General features: G+C 40.7%; 1 protein-coding gene across 1 annotated transcript; it reads right to left on the bottom strand.

Moving 5' to 3' along the window:
• Window positions 1-9,041: 9,041 nt before the first annotated feature.
• On the bottom strand, window positions 9,042-19,320 carry LOC117466608 (ras-related protein Rap-2a). The gene is made up of 2 exons (XM_034109962.1): window positions 18,314-19,320; window positions 9,042-10,693 (listed from the first exon to the last, which is right to left on the bottom strand). The coding sequence occupies exons 1-2, from the start codon at window positions 18,625-18,627 to the stop codon at window positions 10,456-10,458; spliced, it is 552 nt and encodes a 183-aa protein (XP_033965853.1). The 5' UTR covers window positions 18,628-19,320; the 3' UTR covers window positions 9,042-10,455.
• Window positions 19,321-20,066: the final 746 nt, after the last annotated feature.

Here is a 20,066-nt window from a genome sequence, read left to right as displayed (position 1 = left end):
TCTTAAATTGCCAGTTAAACACATTAACATTCAGCTTTTCTTATAAATATGTAATATTTTTACATTACATTACATTACATTGCATTTAGCTGATGCTTTTATCCAAAGCGACTTACAATAAGTACATTCGACCAGGAATATTTTGTGTCTATCCTAGCATTAAAATGATGTGGGTTTGAACATTTGTCTACACTTTGTTATGACTGAAACACCGCTGAATCAATAAAGTGTTGATAATCTTTTGGTTTTACCAACTAAAGATTTGTCCTTGGAACATTTCTTATTTTGTACTTCAGAAAGTTCCCAGAACAATTACCTATATAAGTTAGTATGTAAGTCAAGATGCTAAACATTCATAATGACACATAAATACAGAGTCAATGGCTGATACATAAATGGATATTTATATTCCAAATACTGTCAAACAAGTACCTGCCTGTAACCTGCCAGTGAGTGAGTGAGTGAGTGAGTGAGTGAGTGTGTGTGTGTGTGTGTGTGTGTGTGTGTGTGTGTGTGTGTGTGTGTGTGTGTGTGTGTGTGTGTGTGTGTGTGTGTGTGTGTGTGTGTACACTCATTTGTATGTAGCCTGTTTATTGTCAGTTTAGTAAGACAGGGTCAGCCATCCAACATTCACTGAAGCTGCCAGAGATTTTTCCCTTTCTCTTTTGCAGCATACTACGTTTTAACTTAGCTTTAAATAAATGTTCCTACAATGTGGTTGATAGTAGAGCTGACATGACGCCTGGCTTGCCTTCTATGGTGCTTGTTGGTGGCCTATAATACCACCCAAGACCACTGGAGGGGGCTCTGGCTGACCATGAAGCATAAATGACAGGCAGCAGGATCACAAACCCTGGCCTTTAAACGTGGGCACACAGGATAACATTACAAGTGGTACATTCTGCAATAAAAGGCTGACTCTTCCTTTCCATGTTGCATAAAAACAGGACTGTGTAAATCTCTGCCACATAAACACCAGCTTCAGCTGCAGTCCTGTCACCAGGCAAATAAAGCCAGTGACATCAACATTGGTATGATTGTGCTGATTTAACAGCACCAAATAAAAACACCCCAACCACAGAAAGTATTCCATCTCTGTAAACCAAGAAGAAATCTGTAATCCTAATCAACTGAGTTATTTATATGTCATGAGAAAACTGATGGCTTCATTTGAGGTTTACACTTTGAATACTAGATCCCAGTTTAGCCCTGAGCCTGTTTTTCAGGTCTCAGGCTCGAAAATGACATTCCCAGAACAAATGACCATATCTTCCCTTCTAAAAGGGTTAAATTAATAATCTTTTTTCTCAAAGTAATGATAAACCTGTGAGTTGGATGTAGAAAAGTCAAAATCAATATAGATGTTATTTATTTTAAAGAAAATTCAGATTGAACATAGTAAAAAACTGTAAATTATAGTGTCCGTCCAACATTTATTTTGTACCTATAGTGAAAACTACCCTTGGATGATGGTAAGGTAGACTAAAAGCTTTAGGAATCCAAAGTACAACATATAATAAGTACCCTGTATCAAGATTGATGCAAAACAAGTGACATTTGATCTTTTTAGACAGATTTAGCAAAAAGAACTCCACCTCTGAGGTGATTTGGGTGGAAATGGGGGTTTTACCGTTTCTCTGGAACCCATTGGTCGATTTTTTGTGATTGACATCTCTTTCTGACCGTTAGAGCCAATATAATCGAAGGGGAATCTCCCCACTCACACACATGGTAAAACAAAAAGGTGGGGGCTTCGCACACACAGTTTTGCACCAGAGTGAACCTATCTCTCGCTCTGACATCTGAAAACCGAAAAGCAGGTTTATTGCTCATGGATTATCAAAAATCATTTCAAAGGGACACAGACACATTGGATTAACCTATGGACTAACTTCAGCAGCGTTTTTATCGTTTTAATGCCATTGAAGACCACTTTTGACCAGACTACGACACAGATGAGCCATGTTAGCGTTTTTAGCTACCTAGCGCCATATGTTTTGATGTCTGTTCTTGTTATTATCTCCGAGAGTTCATATAATTGAGTGATAATGAAGGGTACCCCTCAATTCTGTGTCACCTCACGATGTGAAACGATGGGTTGGATGTGCAGCAAAGATAAATAATAAGGTTTTGTGAGTGAATTTCGGTGCAGTCATCTGTTAGCATTTTTCGCTCGTTGCTAATTCAGAGGCTCAGCGTTAGCATTGTGGGGTTTTAAAAAATATATATATTAAAATGATCAGTTAGATGAGTTTCTTCCCATTACATGGATATAAAACATTCATAGTTTATTAAATGAGCATGCCCTCAGACACTGTTTCCTGCAAGATGTTGCAGGAGGGCCCCAGTACCGGGGTCTCTCGGGCTTAACAGGCTGGTCCTGTTTAGAATCTTTTGAATTGAGGGACAGACTGGGGGACCGTTTTAAAGAAGGGAGTGCATTGGTAAAGTGCCCTGTTTTAGGTAATTATGCGTTACATTCATAGACTGTATATATAAAGGTTACATTGAGATAATATTGCATCTCTCTGAGGTAGTTTTTTTTCATTTCTTTAGTGGTTTTGTATCTCTTTGTGGTCACTTTGCGTATTTGTGGAGGGTTTTTCTTTCTTTGGGGTCATTTTGGACATATTTGTGGTCATTTGTTGTTTCTTGCTGTTTATATTAAGTGTTTGTGGCTGTTTTAATGTCTCTTCATGGTTGCTTTTTGTTTCGATGGGGTCGTTTTGAGTCTCTGTGGTTGTTTATGGTGATTTTGTGGTAATTTTGTGTCTGTTTTTGCCCGTTTTACATCTCTTTTTTGTTCTTTGCAGACACTTTATGCCTGGTCCATGGGTCTATGAGCCCCGGGCCTGAACCCATGTAGACCCATTCAGTAACCAATGCAACGATACTAACAAGCCAACTAGCTCTCACTGCTGTGCAACCTCTGGCAACCCTTCTTGCCTCTGATTAATCAATTAACAGTCTATTGTCAATATTATATAATCATTAAGATGAACCTCCCATAAATGTTCAGTGCTTTGTATTCCCTGCTTCTCCTGTCCTTTTTCATGGACGACAGTGGCCTGGGGCTTTGGCTGGGATCAATGCCTTCACATTGCCCACTCCCCCATGTATGTGCAGTGTGATGCAAAGCTTAAACTGTTTCCCCCCCCCTCCTCTCTATTTCATGATACTCGCCCACCTTCTCATTGGCAGGAAGCCAAGTCTCCTACGCCTTGGTGTTGTGGGACTGAGGATGGAGAAATCACACAGAGTGTCTTGGCAGCTTCAGAAGCCCCCTGGAGGCACTGACTTGGAACTGAGGCAAAGATGAACATTTCAACAAAAGCGTGAAACCCAATGAGAACTGCAGCAAAATAGGAGAAAATAGCCAAGAGACAATGCTGTTTTGGATTAGTTATGTGAGGAATTACGATGTTATGCCATGTTGTTAGTGATCTCAGTTATGTAATATTAAATTAAATCACAATTCAACTTCACACTGATCACCATAGTGTGAGAATACACTGCACACATAGAATAATTACATTCTTAGATTACTATTACTTTTTTGTATGATTTCCACTCAGATCACTGTACATTTATCTGTTAACTTTACAGTTAATTAATTCCTATTTACATGTATAATCTACTCTAAATGTAGGCTTCTTTTTTGATTCAACACTGTGTACTGAAGGTTAAGAGGTTCAAATGGGGGCCCCCCCAACCTGGTTAATCTGCCAGTGGCTCCCAGAGAAAACTGTATGCCTCTGGGCCATTATCAACCCACACTTTCTCCCACTCTATGTGCAATGTCTTTCTATACTGGAATACTACATACCCACATATGTTATGTGTGGTAATATGATTAAATACATTAATTCAGCTATATATTTAAGCACAGGATTAACAATAATAATGGACTTAAAAATGGAGCCCTGTAGCAATTCAGGCAGGCAGGCGGTCGTTCTAAAGGCACATTGCCCATTTCAAGACGAGGCATCAAAACCAGGTCTGCCTTTGGTCACCCCTGAGTGGAAGGTAATATGGATCACAATGGTCTTTTGGATTAAAGTGTTCAGAGAATTCTATAACACATCTCACAGATACATACATACACAACTTGCATATCATTCTCCAATGTTCTTTTACATTTCCACACAATATGCTTCCCTGAGGATGTATTCCCCTCAAGAAGTGATGTGAGATGGAAATAAGAAATGTTTTCCTTCTATATCTGCACAAGCAGCGGCTGAATCTCCTGCCCTGTCACAGTTTCCCAACAACTTTGAATACCAGGTCATTAGAGCCAGGGCTAGACTTTTACATTTCTCAAACTCCCACTGTTCCAGTCAGACATTTATGTTTACATGTCGTTAAAGAAGGAATCTGAAATCAGCACCATTGTAATAATTATATCTTGCTTTCACCACATTTCACATTAGTTTTTAAAAGTGTTTGATTGAAGCGTGCACTCTTTGCCTACAGAGTTCCCATGATGCCATTTTTCTCTTCACAGCTTGCACACAAAACGTTTATTGTATTGACTATTGAGTCTCACTAATATGTATCACTTACAAGACATTAAAAGGTTATGTAGTACAATTATTTTCCTGATTTAATAATAGCCTACTGTGTACATTCCCTCCCTAATTAAAGCAGGAGGTGGAGAGTTGCTACAGCTGATCAAGCAGAGGGAGGGAATCTGTTATACAGAGAAAGCCATCCAAAGCTGGAGAATGAGGCTTCCTCCCCTTAGAGCTCCTGCTGAGTCCTCCACCTCCACAAGACAGGAAACCCAGCAGGGGGGCTGCTCATCACAAGTTAGGCTAGAAATAATTCAATGTAGGAATTCTCTGCCTGCATGTATTCAGGTGCTGATAAAAAGACGTTGTCAGATTTGTATTCTTCCTTTGGTAGGGTTACCAAACTGCCATCAGTACTGCAACACTGCCCGTGCCATGGTGCCACGTATTCCTTTACTCTTTGTTTTAACAGAGAGAAAAAACAGAGAAAGAAAATGGCAGTCTGGAAGTATTTAGTCTTCGTCCTGTGTGTAGGAACACACCAAATCCTTCAGCTGTACAAATCCATGCAATTAGAAATCCAATTTATAATTTTAGAGGACTACATAATAGCGACAGCTGGTAAAGATTTGGGTTCTAAAGTGTGTGAGAACAATTGCATAATGATTGTCAATAAGCGGCTGCGACAAAAACTAAAATATCAGAGAGATTCTGCATGAAACTGTTACTGTCTGCTGTCCCAGGGGTTTCTTGTAAAAATGTTTATTTCTCTTTTGAACCGATCACGTCGGAAAATGAGAAACTGGGAACACATCTTGTTAGAATTTCTGAAACAACTTCATCTAATTTGCATGGAGAATGGAATTTTGTTGACCCCTTAGAACTGGGAGAACTCCCAACATTTCACAAAAAGCACAACATGTTTTCTTGCTTTTGGTTTAGCGGCTTAGTGCTCCAGGTCTTCTATCTAGTAATATGTTTACATAAAATCATAGATGGCTGTTCGGTGAGCTCAATTCAACTAAATTAAGCACACCAAGAGTCATTTATAATAGAAGATAATAAATTACGCCTAACAGACTGACTGGTCACCAGAGCTGTACAACAGGTACAAAACCAAACAAATACTGTTTTTTTTGTGTTGGGACTGAAGGACAAAACCTTTTTTTAAATATGACTACGTTTTCCATTAGAATGCATTATGAGTTAATTTTATGTTGAAGACTATGGTCATATATTTTGTTATTAAAATCAATTTTTGAAAAGTCTACTTAACTGAACAAAACCAAAGCAGCTGGTAATGTACCAAGTAATGTACCTGGTTACTTTCTGAGATTTTGGAGATATCTGTTCAAATGTCAAAATACTATATTTCACGATTTGGCGGTACTCACCCGTTTGCCTGATAGTGATAACATGGATTACAACATACATATATGTGTCAGGAGAGGAATAATCCTTGTTGTTCGTTCACAGATCACACACACACACACACACACACACACACACACACACACACACACACACACACACACACACACACACACACACACACACACACACACACACACACACACACACACACACACACACACACACACACACACACACACACACAGCTGCAAATTAGACTGTGAAATTGACAACTCGTGTGTTGCCATCTGGTTGCCATGACACCTAGTTATTAGGCCTTTTGACAGTCCTAGCTCGGCTTGTTTGTTCCATCTTCCCCCTCCTGCACATCAACATCGTTTCCGATATAAAAAGGCACAAAACGGTGGGGGGGGGGGGGGGGGGGGGGGTTGGGAGAGTGTGGGCTGAAAGCAGCACGGCTCTCTTCAGCGGTGGTGACATCCAAGTAAGGTACGGCAAAAGCAATAAATAATGACTTGATGTTCACTCAGGAGTACGTTCTGTAGTAATCCACAATCCTAGAAACAAAACACGATTACCATCAGGGCATGGGGTATACCTTGAATGTGAAGTGTGCTGTTATGCCCCAAAGTAACTGAAAAATGTTCCCTCGAAATGTACAATTTCCCCTCTTACATCTCGCCCTATTGATTTCCACAATACCTCTCTGCTGCACAGGTACAAAAGCATACTTTTCACACATTTCAGCCCCCTGTCTGGACTGCATTGAGACTTTAATGCTCCAGTGATTAATGAGATGATTAAAGCAATTTAAAGGCTCCTTTGTTCAGTCTGTGCAATGGAATCTCCTTCATCCTCCAAACTGCTGGGCAGGCAGGGTGTTCCTCTCCTGCTCAGGATAACAACCCCATGAACTCACGTCCCCTGGATTAGAAGTGCACAGGGCAGACATGGCCTTGTTGTCGTATCCCACACAGACTCCCTAGGGACTGTGCTGCTGCAGTCTGGGAGAGAGGAGGGGTGGGGGTGGCAGTGGCGTGACTCATGCAGCGCCCCCCCCCCCCTTTCATCTTGACATTTGACATACTGAAGTAGAGGATCTCAGCTGGAACAAACACACTGTGCTATGTCACAGCTGCATTGTCTGTGCCTCTGAGCCCCGGGCTTACAGAGCCGAGGAACAGGTAACAATGAGTCAGCGCCTATTTCATTCATACACCTACGCGCAGAGACTCAGGGGGTTGTTTTCAAGCTGATTTTATTTTTTATTTTCCAGTCTTTTTGCCCATGGGAATCCAACATCTCATAATGCTATCGTTCATTTAAAGCCAGTATTGGTTCAATTGCAAGGACTTGAGGGAAATAGGAGCCAGAGGTTGCAATGTTATTTTTTAAAAGCTCAAGTAACGAAGCTGCAGCCCAACTATACAGCTGAGTCCTGCAAAGAATTTGGTGATCCATTCTCATTAAATCCTTTTCACTTGACAACAAGGACATTAAAGTGGACAAGGACATTAAACCACAAAACACAAATGATGCTGCCGAAGACTAAGGGATGCCAGAAGGAGGGTGGTTCCTAATTAAACCCACTGAGACCCTTAGCAGGTGCTCAGTCCTCGGCCCTGCCTCATCAAGGTAGATAAAGCACCTCAGCAAGCAAGACATTAGAAACAGACCACACAGGCTCGCTATTCACCATCTCTGCTTACATCAGGTATCAGGTCGCTGGGGGGGGGAAGAGACGTTGACAAGCGTCTCAGAGGAGATGCTATCATCCCCTCGATCTATGCACTATCCATATACCCAACAGACCAATGGATACAAAAACAATCTCTACAATTAGTTGGCAGGCAAAGCAGGGAGACACAAGAACCAAACGCATGGAGAAGCTAGTTGTTTAAACCATCTCTTAAAACTCTTTAGTATTTCAATTCAAATGTGGGTTCCTTACTTTCTCTCAAGGATTCAATTCAAAACCATGTTACCCAAAACTAAAGGATAAAAGGCGGTGTTCAATCTTAATTTGCATTCATCAAATTAGGGGACCTTAATAGGAATTTCAGCTGTCGTAGTTTCAGAAATAAAGACGTCACTAATAATAAGTCTCAAATAACTGAATTCAACAATAGTTGCATGTAAAGATCTCTAACCTTAAGCTTTAAAGCTAAATGGATTATGTATTGAAAAAAACTGGGGAAGACTCATTTGAACAAAGATGCAGTTGTTTTGTTGCAAAGTCCCTTGAGCTTTTGTCAAAGTAGAGCGTTCAAAGCCTGATGGGAGCTGTTTGCTGAATAATAACAGTTTTTATTTTATCTTTAGTAGAAGCTTTCGACAGGGTATTACCCATCGCATGAGATGCCAGAATGAAAGAGATCCAAACTAATAAAAGCACAGGTATCTTCCATTACTCTGGAGAGCACAAAGTGTGTCCGATTGTCCTTCTCTAACTCACAAGGAGAAACAACCAAGAGCCATCTTCAGTGACTCAAGTATTCACACGTTGGAAGTGTGTTGCAGTTGATAAAGAAGATAGCTTTCACATGAAACAAATTGAATCTCTTCTGATCATGTTCGGCCAACAATTCAAACAGAGGCATAGTCTCATTTGTTACAAACTGTAATTCATAAAAATAATGTTAGATTCAGCGGGATTTACAATTTTCAGGGATATCTTAATTTCAGTGTCCATCGTGAATGACGTCCATTTATTTATCCGCTTGGAATCACAGTAAAAATGACTTTTGAGAACTTGGCTATAAATATGGTGTTTTAAGTCGTCTTCAGTGCTGTAGCGATTTAATTAAAGTGTTCGGAATATTTTTCAATTCAATAGCTAGATTAAGATGTGGCTAAAGTTGTAGCTAACACCTGACTTGTCCACCACACGGCAACACGAGTACTTCCTGTTTACATCTGCAAATTAGCCATTTATGGGAAGTGTAGTTCCAAAACGCAGGGCATAAAGTTCCCCCAAACCAATGCAAGACTTGCATATTCAATGTTTTAAGTTTTTACATCGCATTTCAATGGCTGAATATAGAAGTGACCAGTACAAATTAAGAAAGAGTACAGAAAAAGGACAAGGAAGAAACCCATGTTGTTGGAGCATGTCAGAGTGGATTAACTTCAAAGTGAAGTCTCAGTCGACTCGAGTGTTGAACGCACTTTTATTGTTTAGGTGTCAAATGTAACAGTGTCACCATTCAGAGAGGGAATGAAGAGTAAATGGTCACATAAAAAAATATAAAATCAACAATGAAAATGGTCACACGGGGAAAGTCTGGTTCCCGTGGCAGTACAGCATTTACATTTGAGAGAGTGTCCAGATTCAGTTTGTACACGTTTGTTTTGCACATTTCCACAGTCTATATTTATCTCAAACTAGAGACCTTTTTTTGTTTACTAGCCATGCATACAGTTGACAATTCCACATGTGTTGAGTCAGTGTCTTCACAGGAGCTGGCACTTTCAATACAAAATATTTACACTACCATTTATTATTCCTATTATCTTCTCATTCATCCTTACTATGGATTTGAACACTGACAGAAGGATCAGGATGTTAAAAACTCTTGGGCACCCCAGAAGTAAAAGAAAATGTAAAGTATGACAAATGTTGGCATCTTCACTTTAAATGTCATCCATTCCTGAAAGAGTTTAAAGATATCGTCTGTAAATATTCAAACACTGAAAACATCAACTCTTAGTCCCATCAGGATGAAGCTGATAGTTGTATTTCTACTCAGTAATGTGCTGTCAGTCTCCCAGAGAGAAAAATAAAACATCACACAATATGTGAAAGACTCTGCTATTGTTTGCTGTTGTATCTCAAAGTGAGAACATATGAAAGAGATGACTGCACCAATGTTTTAAAGAAAAATGCTGACTTCCACCATTTTCTCTCCATTCCTTTTTTAATAACAAAAAAAAGAAAAGAAAATGGTCCAGCCCTGTGATGAGTAGAAAAACCTCCGAAAAACTACTGCACAAAATAAGCTGGGAGAAAATGTGTGCATACTGTAAATCAAATACTCCTTCATATTTAAAACAACGGGATCCAAGAAATATGATTTTGGATTTGGATTTTTTTACCTTCAGATCAAGGTAACAAAATGTTTTATTTTCCGTGATACAAATATAACCAGGAGAAGATATTGTAACTCATTTTGACAGATTTTAAAACAACCCAAGAGTAAAGATCCTGATTTGTGACTGTTTGCTGATGATTTCTCCCTACAACTTGAAAGGATACAAATAAATCCAAACAACAGAGAGAGTAACATAAGGCGAGGGAATGTTCCGTTTTTGTCATTTGACAATTTCTCTTTCTGCAAATTCCTGGAGTTCCTCTTTCAAAATATATTCATTACTCACATGTTGTCATAAATAATCATGTCACCGCCGATTTTATGCTCAGTGGAGTTAAAATCCATCGCGTTCAACAGTGAATTTTACTTTATTTTAATTGGCATGTGCATGTGTGTCTTAGTGTGTGTCTCTGCTGCGGGCAAGGTAGCTTTCTCTAAGTAGACATTTTGCCTGGGTGGTTCCTGACGGGCCCCCGGGGCTATTGTATATTGCAAGAGGAGCAGCAGGGGTCGTCCTTGTCTGGCTGGGCGGCGTAGTCCATCTGCCGAACAATCTCAGCAAACAGTTCGTCGACCATGGTTTTGCTCTTGGCCGAGGTCTCCATGAACGGGCAGCCCCACTCCTCGGCCAGGGCCTGACCTTCGCTGGACGATACCTCCCTCTCACTCTCCAGGTCCACCTTGTTCCCCACCAGAATCACAGGAACCTTCTCGTACCTGAGGACAGATAAGGACACACACATGAGAAGATGTATACAGATATATCCGCCATCAGTCTGTCTATTATCTATCCCTCTTTATTACAGAAAACATTTTATGGGCCATCGTCATTGCAAGAGTACATGGTTGTGAACATGGAGTCAAAACTACCTTCTGCTTCAGAAATGGCTGATTTGTATTCATTTATCATTTAAAACTGACTGTTTCATCCAAGGAATCCAGATGTTTTCCCTGACAGTCTGTCAACTCCCACCCTATCTTATAACACCATCTAAAGCTGGGCCCAGTAGAAAACAGGAAATGGGCGGTAGAGCTCTGACCCCTGAGGGTAGGAAGTGGCCATAACCCTACTTAGCGGACAGCCGGTAGAGACGGACGGTTAAATGAAATAGGTAACAGCACTATAATTATTAGAAGAAACGTCTCTGACGCAGTGTCACCAAGTTAATCACTACATCAGTTTTGATAAGGGGAAACATGGCGGGCCACTGAGACGGTTTACACATCAGAGGAGATAACAAAGATCAAAAAGATTGGAGAGATATCAGATCATGCATATCCACATCATTTGATAAACAACAGGTTTTTATTTCTTTCATCCTTATCAGTGTGTGAGGCTGGCAAAGGACAGATGTATATCCATCCGACACATCGTTTGAAATAGGTTTACATGTGTCCGCAACACTGAACAACATGGCTGAATCTAAGAGTCATGCACCCAAACACCCATCAACATCATCAGGGTTTTCAAATCTTGCCCCTCGCTCTATTAAATATATATGCTTCTAAATTATTTATAGAAAGAAAAACAACCTCCTACTTCAATTACTATGGTAACAGGTATACAAGGACTTAACCAATGAAGGTGAGATGGGCAGACTGCAGAAGATGTTTCCCGAAGTGGAGCAGCCTGAGTAACTCAGAGGCCAGGGGCTGCACGTTTCACCGTTAAATAAGCTTAAACTTTCAGAGAACAGGGAGCCGACTTTGATCTTCTCATGAATACTTCATCCAGAGTGAACTTTAATCTCGACTATCCCGTTCTGTTCCCAGGGTCGGCTTTGCAGCGCAGAGGAACTACCAGGATTTAGGAGACGATCTTAGAGCGTAACCAAGTGTGTGATAGTGTTCTACGAGCTCGGAGGCAACTTGAATGAGAAGCTACATCTTACTGTAGCCTCTCAACTTTAACATGCGGTGGATTGCACAGGTCTCATTCATTGCATTCCTGGTGTCAATTAAATACAAGCCAAGGCCATTATTTTCCTGAGAACTATTTCGGACCACATGTCGTTGGTGGTAGGCAGCTCTTGCATTGAAGCTAAAATATATTGTTCCACCTTCGTTGAAAAATCCTAAACATAGTTGTGGGTGAGGAGATTGAAAGGCAAACATTTGATTTGATAGCTGCACTTTTTAAGGAGGAGCCATGGGGGCTCAGCGTTTATTCAAGGTAATAGTGCCGTTTCTGTTCTGCCCCCGGATGTGGTTTTAGCTCGAACCTCCTGCTGTAAATCCCTCAGAGAGTCCTATGGAAAGCAAACTATCTTATATTATCTACCATTACATTCTGTTTCATACCCGCTCTCACTTTCCTGTCGGAGTTGTGACTCGCTTCTGAAAAAAACGTTTCAGGCTGCTTATTACAGAACTGAGCTTTCAGTATAGAGTCATGCTGGATTCATATAACAGCAGGGCTGCAACTAAAGTAATATAATAGTTAGTAAATAGTATAATAAGTACAACTAAAACTAGTCGCCAATACATCCTCTGTCAATACATTGATTTATTTGTTTATCGTTCCAGCTATATTTAATGGTGATTAATCATTATCACATTTATTGCATCTTTTCTTTGGCATACCACCCTGTCGATTCTTTCCAAACCACAGACAGCATGTGAGCAGGTATGGATTCAAGTAAAGTCAGTCCAATAAAAGTCATATCACCCGAGTGTGCTGTAGGTTTCATTTTATTTTTAACCATAATGAAGGACTTGACTTGGTCAGGCATATAGTTATGCAGCTCATTTAGTACCACACTGAGACATCTGGTACCAAAGGAGAGGGTCTATATTTAGTCATAATAGCAGAGGAGGAAACCGGCAGTCCCATGAGGTGTGAGACAGTGGCTGCCACGGATACCGATGCTCCCAGTGCCGCTACATGAAGGGTGTCAACCACACTTTGACCCAACAGTGGCTGATGCAAGAAGGCAACGCATGTCCGTCACAGAGAACAATCACAGAGCGGTTTAGACACGGGCCTCAAAAGACAAATGAATAACTGCTTGTGTTTGTGCTGCGACACAAACAGCCCAACAACATGTCATGCTTTCGCCTGCAGCTTTTAAGCTTGACGATGCCCCGCATTGGAGCTGTCTGACTTCAGACACCCTTTCGAGCTCGCCCAGACACACCTTATCTATAATGCATGATGCATCAACTCACATAGGCTTTGCTGACGGACGATGGAACCCAGCGGCAAAGCGTCTCTAGATCTGGCCAACAATGTCAGGACGAAGGAGGAAACAGGCTGCGTGCTGGGCCTTCTCCCAACGGCCCTTTTGTGAAAGGGTCTTCAGTTAAGTCAGTGGAGAGGCATCGGCTGAGTCATAGAGCAGCATTACGCTCCTCTCTTCTGGCGCAGTTTCAGGGCGAGTAAAGATTTCATCAGGAATAGATATTTGGAAAGTCTTTTGGTAAACACGCCATGGCAAGCACATACATTTTTCATGATATTTTCAGCTTATCCAAAGAACGAAAGATTAAAAGAGAAAAAAAGGAGACAATATCAGGGACTTAATGTCCCTCCGATTTTCTCAAGGTTGTACAAACCAATTCTCGGCTTCCCTTTTACTCCAAAAGCCACTAAAATGTTTACAGAGCGCTTTCCAGTAGTGGTAAGAAAGGAGAGTAATATGCTTTGAATACTTCAGTAGCTCATTCATTGATCTGAAAATTAAACATTAAAGATATTATTCTATTTTGGTACTATTGGCCTAGTGTCAGAAAAATCTCTACGTTTTTCTTTCAAATCACTTTACAAATATACAGTACACATTTTTACTTTGTTGATTGATGTTGGACATCATGTAAAGGTTAATGTGCACACTTTGCATAGATTAGGACACGTAAAACTAAAGAGCATATGAGCTGACTGACTTTCAGAGACTTTCAGAAGGATTTCTTAAACATTCATTCATGATTTGACTTTACACAAAATAAATATATAAACCACTTATGCCTAGAGGGATGATTGCCTGGCTGTTTTCATAATTGCTTGTTTTTTTCTATGTGATTATCCATCGGAACAGCTTAAAAGTCAATTTCAGTTTTTAATGGGCTTCTATAAGAGCTCAGTGGCATTTTGTTACTAACTAGTACACACTGTGTGAGTGCAGTGCACAGTTTGACATCAGCCTTTGAGAGAAGCTCTGTGATACAGAACTGGACTTTATGGGATATATATTCAGTTTGTAGCATCAATGAGAGTCTTGTACAAGATAATATGAATAATTGTTCGAGCTGCCTTAGTCAATTGGTTTTGTATTGGTAATTGTGTACCCTCTTTTCATGTTGAATGATCTATTTCCATGAAATGAATGAGCAGATACAGTAAACAGCAAATTCCAAGTTCTTTGTGGAGAAACTCCGCTTTACAGATCTCTGGATTAAATCAACTATTTGATACATTACTTGATATATTGCTAGCACATATATACAATGGGTCACATGGATAGCTTTGTATGTTTGAAGACGCAGTTAAGCTACAGATAAATAGGCATTCAACAATTTAGCTTGACAAAACCGTAGTAAAAGTCATTAGAGGAAGTGTAGGATTGTGGGGTACACTGTCTTCTAGTTCATGCTAGCATGGCAAAATGCTGACAACGACAGTGCTGACATGGTGATATCCAGGCTGGCCTAGCTAGCAAATCATTTTCACTAAACTTAAAGTACAGCTGAGAAAGATGGCGATGCTTTTCCTCTGAGCACAATGAGCACACAATCTTAGCACAATCCATCCAACAGTTGTTGGGATTCTCGGTCTGGACTTTCCAATCCTAAAGCCATGCCACTAAAAATGTCACTAGTGTTTTGTGTTAGTTACTGTGGGATTCTATCCCTGTACTGTATATAATTTGCTCTTACTAGTGATGCTCAAGATATATATGAAACAACTTGTTGGATATAAAAGAAACACCTTTGTGTCCTGCCTTAAACGCAGACTTTTGAAATAAATGTAATCATCAATTAACTTAATCTCAGTTATTTTGCCCAGTTCTCTCAACAGAAACAGCATAGAGGGGATATCTCTGGAAGACTGATGCTTCTCCAATTATTGATCTTGATCCTTTCAACCAGTTGGCACATGAACAGGTTTGCAAGCCTTAGTAGAATGCTGACTTTACAGAAGCAGAGGTTTATAACAGTAACCTATGTCACAATCCTCTGACCATGTCACTGCTTTTTAACTGCTCTGTTAAGTCCCCATATATCCCTGGTGTATAGGTAAGTGCAGCTGAAGTGAGGAGTGATGAGGTCCCCAGTGGATACAGTCCCGTCTTGGTGTAATCATGTGCACCCTTGGCCTCTGTGCTAAAGCTACTAACAGCACACACTGATAGATGCTGACAGGGTTCAGAGTGAGAGCGACGCACAGCCGCGCCTCTGACCTGAGAGAATGCCAAAACTCTTGTGACGGGTCACCAGTGTTATGTCAGCAATGGAGACAAACAGGCGTGAGAAGCTATGACAACAGTGTAACGTGCAGCAAAAGAATGACTGCGGAGGTAACATAACAAATGCAATAGTTCAAAGAAATCAGAGAAAACTGTCACAAGCTGTGGTCCAAGTTCTACCGGTTCAATTTAAACCATCTCATACACAATGTTGAAGAAAAATGATAGTTCTCAATCGACAAATATATTCATCGTTATTGATTCATGTAGTAATATACTTATATAATATATTGATTTATCAATTGTTTGGTGATACATTTGGGAAAAATGCCACAAATCACAAACTTCCTAGAGCCCAGATGACATATTTAAAAGTATTGTTTTGTCCAAAATGTATTCAAATTACGATGAAACAAGACAGAGAAGCAGATAATTCTCCCACCTGAGGAGCTAGAACTGGAAAATGTGTTATTTAACCTTTTATTTTGTTTGTAGATCAACTTACAGTGGAACAATCTGGCTACATTCCACCCTTTAATAACCTCTTTTCTCTCATTGGTCTGTGTATTTTGAACAGTGGGGCTTTTTCGATGTGTCCGTTCTGTTTGATGTCCTCTATTGCATTTACAGATTGCCTACATATCCCACAATCCCCTTCAACAAACCAAAGAATATGCCTGGACTTGTTGCATTTCAGCATTGGGTTTTAAGATTGCAATTAACGATAAGGTATTTTTTTCAGTAAGGAAAGAAAGCATGCTATTAACCTTCAAATGTAACTTCTGAAATACATTAATGTGGCTTACACAGTCAGTCATACAACTGTGGCGTTAAAATGCAGTGCAAATAACAAAGTGATGATTACAACACACCGATGCTACTACTAAAATAAACTACTTGTAGTACAGTAGGCTACTAATCACATTTTCAGACAAGAAAATAATTCACGTCAACTAAAAAAGGAGACAGTATTTGTAGAGATACTGGATGTGTTGTGTTTACTCAAGTGTGTTTGCATTCTATCAGGAGTGCTGCTGTCAACAGAAGCTTCTAAGAAAATAAATCTTCTGTGTGTATAGTTGTGAAACGGCTGAAGCTTTACTGATCTTAAACAAAATATGTGACTGAAATGTGTTTCTTGGCTGATGCTTTTAAACCTCAAGTATATCACATAGCTTTGATATATTCTTTATAACAAATAAAGAAGTATTTGAATAATCAAAGAAAATACTTTCATTCAGAAGACAATTAAAGGAGAACTGCACAAAGGGCATTGAATTACGGACCTGACATTTCTATATCCTCTATTTCCAGCACATGTAAAGTGTTCATTGTCTACTCTACACGAAGCATAGGATTCAGAATGAAACTATGAGCAGCAGTTGTGATGTTTTTGCTACAGGAAATAATTTCTGCTGTGACATTAGAGATCAGCACCAGACTCAGTGTTAAATATGAAGTCACATAACAGCCTGCAGCATCTGCTGTGTGAGCGCACAGTCACATTTACATATAAAGAAGACACACACACACACACACACACACACACACACACACACACACACACACACACACACACACACACACACACACACACACACACACACACACACACACACACACACACACACACACACACACACACACACACACACACACACACACACACACACACACACACACACACACACACACACACACACACACAATACCTATCCTCATTCTCAACTCATATGGGGGAAACATGTTGACCTCATTCTTTAAACCAGAGCCAGATATTTATAGGACCTTTTAACAAAAATAATGTTTGATGATTACCTTACAGAAAATAAACAATAAAACCGTTAATACAACTCTTAAGCATGGACTGGCTGCACTGTCCTTACGCTGAGTCTTATCGTAATGAGCTGTATCAGTTAACAGTATGAGCTGCACTGCTTTAAATATTATTTTTCTTAAGAACATCTTCTAATGGAACTGGACTCCCTAGATTGACTGCAACACATCTGCTGACACATACAATGACGGATGAACCCACGCAGTCACAGCCCACTGGTGCTGCCACCAGTGATTTAACCCGCAGCATCCATGACAAGGTCTATCAAGGCTCTCACTGGGTTATTTAACATCGAGCCATATTTCCAGGTGAATGTACAGTAAACAGCACATCACATCTTCAAATTGCATTGGCCCAGAGGTTTAAAACACCAATTACACAACAGAGCAACCACACAGCCTCAACTAACCTCTTCTGTGTATCAATCAGCAGCTGACCTCATATCTGGATCATCTGTGTAACAGCGCTCAGACATTAGATGATTCCATGCTTTCCATTGTGCCGCTCTTCCTAAATAGCTTGTGCGGCTTGTTAATTAAAACCATGGCTCCTTATTCTCCGTAGAACCCCAACAGAATATCAAGCCATGCTTTCTTGAAGCTCTCTGCACTGAATCGTGGGCCTGGTGTTTCACAGGGGGTGCAGCATCTTGCTCAGTGGGTAGAAGCTTCACAGACGGCGTCTAGCGTGTTATGACTGGAGGATTAGCTGGACTTCAGAGTGCTGATGGACAGAGTGGATCAGTACTGGTGTCCTGCTACTGTCAGATCAACTGTCGAGAAACATCAGTGTCTGAAGAAACACTGAGACTGAGAGTTGAGGGTTCTCTTAAAGAACACATGCTATTACTTTTAAAGCTGTAGTGCAATTTGCAATTCTACAAGCACTGTGGGTGGTTCACCAAAACAGATCAGGCATGTTGTGTTGCTCTGTAGTCTGCCCTGAAGATACACAGCATCTTCATTCAAGCAGTTCTCAGACCAGGCCTAGGCCCACCCATACCTGCAGGGACTGATCGGCCAGCCCTATGTGTGAAGATGAAGAATAACATACAATATACACACTGAACAATCTGGACATTATTATTACTTCACCAACCTTTTCACTCTTATGATCTGATCCCTCATCGGCTTTATGTCCTGGAAGCTTTGCTGGTTTACGAGGCTGTAGACCAGAATGAATCCTTGACCGTTTTTTATGTAAAGGTCCCGCATGGAGGCGAACTGCTCGGTACCAGCGGTGTCAAGGATCTCCAGCACTGAGGGTGATGAGTCCACCTCGATCTCCTTGCGGTAAAAATCCTCTATAGTGGGGTCGTACTTCTCTATGAACGTCCCGGTAACAAACTGCACAGTGAGGGCGGATTTCCCGACCCCACCGCTGCCCAGGACCACCACTTTATACTCGCGCATCGTGGATTAAATCAAGTCGTAAGGTATCAAATCTCCGCGCGTCATTGACATGAACTCAAAATGTTCCCGCACGAATCACAGTCACCATTCGCTTCCCATTTTGAACGGGTTGTCAATAATACAGTCTTGCTCGCCGCTGCTCAGCTATGGTAGAGCACAAAGACTCGCTGCCCCAAGATGGATTTCATTGTAGAATGTCCCCCTTGCAGGCCAGACACTGACAGCTACCCGGGCGTCCGAGGACTGCAATTGTCCAAAAATGTGCACAGGGAGGAAGAAAATATTGCCCGCTGATAAGGAGCGTGCTGGTTTTCATCTGCTCAGCTCACCCCTCTCTGTAGATCAGAAAAAACAAAGTTGCTCCATCGAGGACACTGGTAAAACGCTGGCGTAAACCCCGTAGTGTGAACTGCAGGCGCAATGTTTCAAGCCGGAGGCCACGTCAGGAACACAGAACTAAAACTGTTCACACAAATAATTAAAGAACTCTTTGTTTTCTTTTTCACCATCTCTGGTATGTCTCCGCGTCTCCCTCGCTCTCCGGTGCAATTCCAGCCGCCATACTCTCGGGTGGAGACCCACGGCCGCTGCGTAACCAGCTGGTCCCCACTCGGCTCCCGTACCGAGGCAGAAAAAAAACCTCAGTGACCCTCCCTCTTCCTCAGACGGGTGTGCGGGCCGTCCAACGGGGAGCCTCCTCTCTCTGGAAACATCACTTGTTTCTGAATGGAAGCCGCTCGGAAACAGCCAGTCACATTCAGCCGTTGCATTTCCGTTCATGTGGTAAAATTCCCCATCATTCGGTTGCCCCAGTGACATCCAAAGAGAGCTCGACCAATCACAGGCCTGGCTTGAGGATGTGTATCCAGGAGGAGGAAAATGCACCGGATGCTGTTGCCATGGTAACGCTGCGTTTTGTTGCTGCTGCCCAAATTTGAGAATGTTGAATAGCAAGTCTGACAATAAAGTCTGATGATTTAACTGTTTTAGACCAGAGCAGGCTGCAAACTGCTGGGTGGCAATTCATTAAATGATCGCACTGTAACTGTATTTTGGTCTAATTTATGTCATTGTATACATCATATATTATTAAACACATTTATAAATCGCATTAATTCCCTATTTGATATTTTATTGAAGTTATTTATTTTTCTGTGCCTATAAGATCACTGAAATGCTTCTGTTTTAAATGTGCTATATAAATAAAGTTGCCTTGACTAAATTCATCCCAAGAGAATTTATTCTAAATAATAAATGTATTATAATAATTATTCCGGACATAGCCTACTACCTGAAAACTACCTGAAATAAATAATATAAAAAAGAAAATTATAGAACAAGTCATATCAATTAATATTATATATGTTTCTGCCTTTATTGGTCTTTCTACGATTATTTAATACATCATTTTTCTACCCACCCAAACAATGGAAAAAAAA

This window comes from Pseudochaenichthys georgianus, chromosome 21 (assembly GCF_902827115.2).
Source record: "Pseudochaenichthys georgianus chromosome 21, fPseGeo1.2, whole genome shotgun sequence".
Lineage (NCBI taxonomy): Eukaryota > Metazoa > Chordata > Actinopteri > Perciformes > Channichthyidae > Pseudochaenichthys > Pseudochaenichthys georgianus.
Note: the sequence above shows the minus strand (reverse complement) of the source record. Positions and strands in the feature narration are given on the sequence as shown.

Bases quoted from the DNA above. Each gene is read 5' to 3' on its own strand.
- LOC117466608 (XM_034109962.1), bottom strand. From the start codon at position 18,627: ATGCGCGAGTATAAAGTGGTGGTCCTGGGCAGCGGTGGGGTCGGGAAA. The intron at 10,694-18,313 runs GTTGGTGAAGTA...ATCTGTCCTCAG, and splicing joins CAGATCATAAGAGTGAAAAG to GTACGAGAAGGTTCCTGTGA.